Source organism: Triticum urartu, chromosome 7A, assembly GCF_056163025.1.
Source record: "Triticum urartu cultivar PI428250 chromosome 7A, HENAU_Tu73, whole genome shotgun sequence".
NCBI classification, from domain to species: domain Eukaryota; kingdom Viridiplantae; phylum Streptophyta; class Magnoliopsida; order Poales; family Poaceae; genus Triticum; species Triticum urartu.
The window spans coordinates 585,244,596-585,251,840 of record NC_141879.1 but is presented as its reverse complement, the minus strand read 5'-3'; the positions used below and the strand labels follow the sequence as shown (position 1 = coordinate 585,251,840).

Genomic DNA, 7,245 nt, shown 5'->3' with positions numbered 1-7,245 from the left:
TTCTAACATTATTATCTACGTAATTTATCTAATATTAATCTAAACAACAGAAAATAGAAAATAAGTAAAAACAATGTGTGTGTATGGGTGTGTGTGTGTATGTGTGTGTGTGTACGTATGTGTGTGTACGAGCAGGGGGCGGCAGCGTACGGGCGGCGGCGGACGATGCGACGGGGACAGGTGACGGGCGAGGCGGCGGCGACGGGCGGCGGGGGCGACGGCGGTGACGGCGACGACGGGTGGCGGGGGCGACGGCGGTGACGGCGACGACGGGTGGCGGGGGCGGCGGCGGTGACGGCGACGACGGGTGGCGGGGGCGACGGCCGTGACGGCGACGACGGGCGGCGGGGGCGACGAGGGCGGCGCGTGATGGGCGACGGGCGCGGCGAAGAAGTTGCATCGAGAAGAAGTGGTCGATGAAACTGAATTTTTCGTAAGTGCCATATATATAGGAGGGGCCTTTAGTGCCGGTTGGAGCCACCAACCGGTACTAAAGGCCAATTTTCTCCAGGCCAAGGGGCGGGAAACGGCCCCTTTAGTACCGGTTCGTGCCAGGAACCGGTACTAAAGGCCCAATCATTAGTACCGGTTCGTCCGAAACCCTGATACTTCGAAAGAGTTTGTCCAGTTTGTACACGAAGTGCGTCCAGTTTTTGCCGTGACCCTCTCTACTCTTTCGCACATGCTATGCGGGTGAAATGATGATACCATGCCAATTTTCAACATTTTCAGAGTTCATTTTGTAGTGATTTTCAATTTCACGGTCATTTAGCTCTCTAAACAATTAGGTAAATGACCGGAAAAAAATAAATGATGTCAGAACATGTTGGAAATTGATGACGTCGCTTTAAATGCTGCATACTGAACACAAAAGAAGTCTGGAGTTCAAATAAGTTTAAAAAACATTGAAGTGCCCGTGTAATAGATGAGTTCTCGTCTGAAACCCTGATACTCCGAAAGAGTTTGTCCAGTTTGTACATGAAGTGCGTCCAGTTTTTGCCGTGACCCTCTCTACTCTTTCGCACATGCTATGCGGGTGAAATGATGATACCATGCCAATTTTTCAACATTTTCAGAGTTCATTTTATAGTGATTTTCAATTTCACGGTCATTTAGCTCTCTAAACAATTAGGTAAATGACCGAAAAACAACAAATGATGTCAGAACATTTTAGAAATTGATGGCATCGCTTTGAATGCTGCATACTGAACACAAAAGAAGTTCGAAGTTCAAATAAGTTATTAAAAATAAAAAAAGGGGTGCAATGCTGGTTAATTTGCTTCAAGTCTTTCGGAATAGTGTAGACTGCACTGCACATAGCCCAGTGCAATGTATGCTATTCCGAAAGGCTTGAAGCTAATCAACGTGCAGGTGAGTATTGCGCCTCTTCGTCATTGTCTCTGCACTCACGGCTTATAAACCGCTCATAATGCCTCTCTCTTGGCGAGTGGGACTAAAAATCAGCTTACTAAGAAACTCTAGTACCGGTTCATGCCATAAACCGGTACTAAAGGTCTTCGTGGGGGCCCCAGCACTAGTAGAAAAGGGGGCTTTGGTCCAGGCCGGGTAAGCCCATTAGTCCCGGTTCAGTCCAGAACCGGGACCAATGGGTGCATTTATCCCGGTTCGTGCGGCTAAGGCATTAGTCCCGGTTCACCTGGGCCCTTTAGTCCCGGTTCGTGCCACGAACCGGGACTAAAGGGTGCGATTCCCATTGGTCCCGGTTGGTGCCACCAACCGGGACTAATGGGCTTTGAGGCATTAGTACCGATTCATGGCACGAACCGGTACTAAAGGTCCCATTTTCAAACTCCCCCCCTGTGGACCGCCTTTTCAGTTTTAGAAAAAACAAAAGAAAATGATGGAAATTTCAATAAAAATAAAATAAAATAAGTTTCCCATGTGATATGTGGTCTAGTTGTTGGGAAAATTTACAAATATGAATTTCGACTTTATTTACAAAATCTCTCTGGAATTTGTAAAATGGGCATAACTTTTGCATACGAACTCGGATTAAAAAGTTTTTTATATGAAAAATCATCTACTCAAAAAGTTACATCCGATGGAGACTGCCTACGGCCTGTTTGCAAATTTGTAGAATCCTCAAATTCCAAAAGGAAAAAAAGTTATGCTCAAATTTCAGTTTTTTTAAATTTTCAGTAAATCTGGTCAAACTACTTATTCAAGAAGTATTAGTGTTACTAAATAATTATTCAAGAATATTAGTGTTATTAAATAATTATTTCACCTTTTTTGAATTTTGGTCAAATCTGGTCAAACTATGGTCAAACTGTGGTCAAACAATGGTCAAACTACTTATTCAAGAAATATTAGTGTTACTAAAAAATTATTGTTTTTTAGAACAATAGTTTCAAACTCAAACAGTGAAATATGTGACTTCATGCTCAAGCTAAATTCCTGAGGGTTAATAGGATTGACATCTTACTATTGTCAGGAAAACAACAAGTGCAGACTTGGAAACGAGGGAGAATAGAACCCGGAAGTTAAGCGTGCTCAAGCTGGAGTAGTGAGAGGATGGGTGACCGTTCGGGAAGTTAGATGATTTGGAATGAGGAGGGGTGATTAGAGATTAAATTGAGCAGTGATGAGGGGTGATTAGAGATTAGAGGTTAAAATAATTCAAAAATTTGAAAATAAAAAAATTCAAAAAAGAAATTTCAAAGAAAAATTCAAAAAAAATCAGAAAATTTCCTTTAGTACCGGTTGGTGTTACCAACCGGGACTAAAGGTGGACCGGCCACGTGGAGGGCCTTTAGTCCCGGTTCTGGATTGAACCGGGACTAAAGTGTCAGGGCATTAGTACCGACCCTTTAGTCCCGGTTCCAGAACCGGGACTAAAGGCCCTTACGAACCGGGACTAACGGCCCTTTTTCTACCAGTGCAGCCTGACCACAGCCGCACTGGACTCATTAGTACCGATTCGTGGCATGAACCGGTACTAAAGGTTGCCCACGAACCGGTACTAATGATGTCCGCCCGCCTAGCCGTTGGAACCGACACTAATGGTCACATTAGTGCTGGCTCAAATTCAAACCAGCACTAATGTGCTTTACATTTGACCATTTTTCTACTAGTGAATCATGCATGAAAAAAAACGTAACATTCAATCATGCAAGGGTAAATGTTTCGCATTCGATTATTTTGTTTATATTCAATAAATATTTTACAAATATACATAATAAAATATAATAAGTCATATGTATGTCTAATTTTGGATATTATCAACCCAAATTTTCATCAACTAATACCAGCAGCAGCAATCATGCTATTCTCTAGTTTATTTTGTTTCTCAACCCATAATTCCTATAAAATTTCTTAAGGATTCCCACCGCAACACGCGAGGTGTCTTCTAGTTTTCTTAGTAAGAATGCATTAACAAGTTGATCGTGTAACGTTTACATCAAGGAGAAGGAAAACTAAGAAGAAGCAAGAAGCTTGGAATCTGCTAGAGCACCGACCACACATTTTTTTTACAATACATAATTTCTACCTACGGTATATATGCAAGGACAAAGGCAGGGCCAGTTGCACATGATTCTCTGCCTTTTCTTACATAATATATGCATATGCTTCCCAATTTCAAAAGAATTAACACATTTAGAGGTTGCTAGGTTAACCTATGTAAACTTATAAAGCCTCGACCATCATTTCGTTATCATTTCCAGACGGATTGTTCCTTTCCCATGGCATTTCTTCATTTTGGATGCGAAGGCTGAATGGATAGCTAACCCTTGGATCTGTTCGATCAAGTTTGTATCTAAGGGCAGGAACATAGTCTTTTGTGCCTTTTCCTGCATCAAATTCAATGCATGTTTTTTTTTGCGAAGACAAAATCAACACATGTATGATAAATTGATAATGCAATATACTTGGAATTTGTCATGGAGTAACTACGTAGAGAATACAACATAATTAATATGACCTTCCTTTTGGAGGCGCACATGACCCCACAAGCTCTCAAAAGGTTCCTCCATTTGTCCTAAAACATGAAACACCATGTTATATGAATCAATATATTTTTAGTCAACTTTGGCATTCTCCTCCAACAACCTAACAAAAACAATTTGAATGTGTGCCCATAACGTCTACACATACCTTGAGATGTGTTGGGTCTCGAACTGACGATGAGAAGTAGTGACTCTTCACCATGGTCCATTTCCCAGCACCATATGTCTTGACACCCTTAACCAGCTTCTTCACTTCTTCATGTGTCCAATGTTCGTTGTTTTTCCGACGGTGAAAATTCATTCCTCCGCTTCCTGAAGGAAATACCCTCCTCTTGCGAGGACCTCGTGGGCCACGCCTCCAATTTTCCTTTACTATGAGGTCTAGAAACCAAATATGTGTATATTAGCTTGATTGGCTTGCGAATATACAAACTGAATCTATTCACATGTGTAACTGGAAACAGATAGGATGGAATATTGACATGGTACGTCCCAGATATTGCTGGCGCCATTGCTCACCTTCGGGCTCTTGTGCAAATTGTTTGATCTCCATGTCATCAACGCCATACAGAGAACTAAAATATTCTTCCACCTGTCATGAATAAAAACAAGTACATATACCTTGATTTCTATTTTTAGTGATGGGGATGCAGAATTGCAGATGGTTGGACGGACGATGGGTTTAGTTGGTGCAATGTTCACTACTCTTGGTGCGTCTAGCATAAACATGTGAGAAGGGAACCGGCTGATGAAGAAAGGAAATGTGGGGAGTACCTGACTTGGAAGAAGAACAGTGACAGAAGATGGAGGCCAATCAAGAGGGTCAGCCAAGATGGGCGCCCAAATCTCCACCTCTTCCGCGGACTCCATTGCGTTCATGGCTCAGTGAGCAGCTGCCAGCCACAGGAGCCCAGGAGCAATCTGCAATAGGACATTAGATGACCACAAAATCAGGAGGTCACTGTAATTAACCCTACTCAGCAACGTACAGATGATTATTGTCACATCAATAATGGTTGGGTTATTGACTATAGGTTAGTTTCCACCTGGCTTTTGTTGGAGGTTTCAGTCAAATCAGAAACACAAAGTACGCGCTTAATGGTTCAGGAACTTTTGGATCCTGCAGGCGAGACGTTCGTGGGTTTCCGAAATTAATTCGCGTTGCAAGTGGCCGTGTGTGTGTGTGTGTATATGCGCAGATATAAAGATGAAGTGACTAGCCACGATTTGTCTTGGAAATTGGAATGATCTCCGTACGTAGACCGGCTTTTCTTTCAATCGATTCCACGTCGCCATCACCTGTACAGATCGTGGTGCCCTTTATTCGCGTCACTGTCGCCATTTATCCGGGCCGTCCTTTTCTTTCTAGCTTAGCTAGGATGATCTGACTTCAGTTTTTGAAACAGGACTTTGACCATTGTGTTAGGATTAATTATGTAATAGTACATATACTAGTAGTATTTATGTTTATGATTGATTTCGGTAGTCTGCGAAAAATCGATGGTACTTGTGTAAGCCGGTCATGGCATGCACTCTAGTTGTACTGTAACAGCTAAGGCTTAAATACTACTCCCTCAATTTTAAATTATAGTGCGCCCGCGCTTTCCGAGGTTGAACTTTAACCATAAATTTAACGTACGAGACCGACTGCGGCGGACGAAAAAATTACATAATTAAAAACTTCTTTCGAATACGAATTCACTGATATAATTTTTGCTCCCGCCGCAATTGGTCTTGATAGTTAAATTTATGGTCAAAATTGAAGCACAGGGATAGAGAAAACATTACATTATGGAATGGAGGGAGTAGTACTAAAAATCGAAAGAAGTTTGCCACAATTTATTGTTTTATAGGAGTATAACTAATACCTTCCTTCGTCCCAAAATAAACGTCTCAACTAGTAAGAAAATTGATGCTACTTGCGTCAGACAGATGGAGGTAGTATTTTATCATTTAAATTTATGATTCAAATTTGACTCAAAATACGAAATAGCGTCACACGAGAAAGACGGGAGAGAAAGTACTTATTCCATAACATAATAAAAAAACCAGATAAAAGATGGACAAATGGACAGCAAGGGAGTGAGCTGAGCTCTGCGTTTCACCTCTCCGTAGGTCGCCGAGACGGCGGCGGGACTCTGTAGCAGGTACTACTGCCAAGGAAGCGAAGTACAAGGCGGCGCCTTTGATCGAGCTTGCCGATCGATCCAGCGCCAGCCGGCCCGATCAAGCGGTTGTCCAGCTGTTCAAGCGCTGAGGCAGCAGTCTCTCCCGACGAGCTTCTCCGGCAACCTACGGAGGGGGAGGGGTGAGAAACGGGGAGCTGTCAAAGATCCATAGCCGGTGCAGCAGATATACGCAGGTAATTAGCCTTCAGAACTGATTAATTAGCATGCAATATAGATGTACGCACCGCTGCTCTTTCAGATGGTCGTTGATCGATCCAGCATTGTTGAGCCAACTCCGATCAATCGCCAACCCACGGCTCAGCTCGATCGCACAGAGAAGAAGAAGAGGGCAGGCTGCAGGGGCCGTACGAAGGAGGAGGTAGCCACACGCGGTTGGATGGAGATGAAGAGTGCGTCAGCGGGGTCCCGGGCGGGTGCGTGCCTGTGCCTCTATATGCATGGTGCGCCCAAGCAACTTCCGGGAAGCATCCTCGTGTCCAAATTTGTGTACATGCACAGTGGCTAGCCAGGAGCACTATGTCCGCCCTGAATCAGTTATTACAGGACGACCTTTGTGTGCGTGTGTGTGAAGAACCTTTTCTCTCTCTCTCTCTGTGAATCACTTGGAAAAGTGTGTCTGTGTGAGAGAGAGAGACACACACACAAAATCTAATTCTACAATAATATCTCCCACAGTACTAACGAGCGAGCCAACCATGCGGTCCATGCAACATAGAACGGCTCAGAGCATCTACATCCGTCAAATATGAGCCCTCGTATGTCCGCGAAATCAGGCCCGTCCGATTACCCCTCATATTTCCTCCGCCGCAACCATGTATCTCAAATTAACACCCACAAATCCATACAACTCATGCAGACACAAAATAACCAACATACTACGTACATAGATATGAACTACCCTACTAGTACTATTCGTCGTTGGAGATGTAGACGACGTCCGTGCCGGTGGTGCCGAACGGACCGGCCTCCTACTTTTTGGCCGCCTTGTCCATGGCCGCAGAGTGTTCGTCGCGCCCCACGGCCGTGTGATAGAGTAAGTGGCGGTTGGCCTCCACTTCGAACTCCGACCGGATGGACTCGAGGATGGT

General features: G+C 43.8%; 1 protein-coding gene across 2 annotated transcripts; it reads right to left on the bottom strand.

Annotated features, from left to right (window-relative positions):
* Positions 1–3,308: 3,308 nt before the first annotated feature.
* Positions 3,309–6,547, bottom strand: LOC147960541 (uncharacterized). 2 transcript variants are annotated; one of them, XM_087535500.1, is made up of 7 exons: positions 6,382–6,547; positions 6,074–6,260; positions 4,743–4,889; positions 4,458–4,560; positions 4,117–4,349; positions 3,944–4,000; positions 3,309–3,812 (listed from the first exon to the last, which is right to left on the bottom strand). In XM_087535500.1, exons 3-7 carry the CDS (start codon positions 4,845–4,847, stop codon positions 3,666–3,668), a joined length of 645 nt encoding a protein of 214 aa, XP_087391626.1. In that variant the 5' UTR covers positions 4,848–4,889; positions 6,074–6,260; positions 6,382–6,547; the 3' UTR covers positions 3,309–3,665. The 2 variants fall into 2 exon arrangements, with proteins under 2 accessions (XP_087391626.1, XP_087391627.1); XM_087535501.1 differs by having other exon boundaries at positions 4,488–4,560.
* Positions 6,548–7,245: the final 698 nt, after the last annotated feature.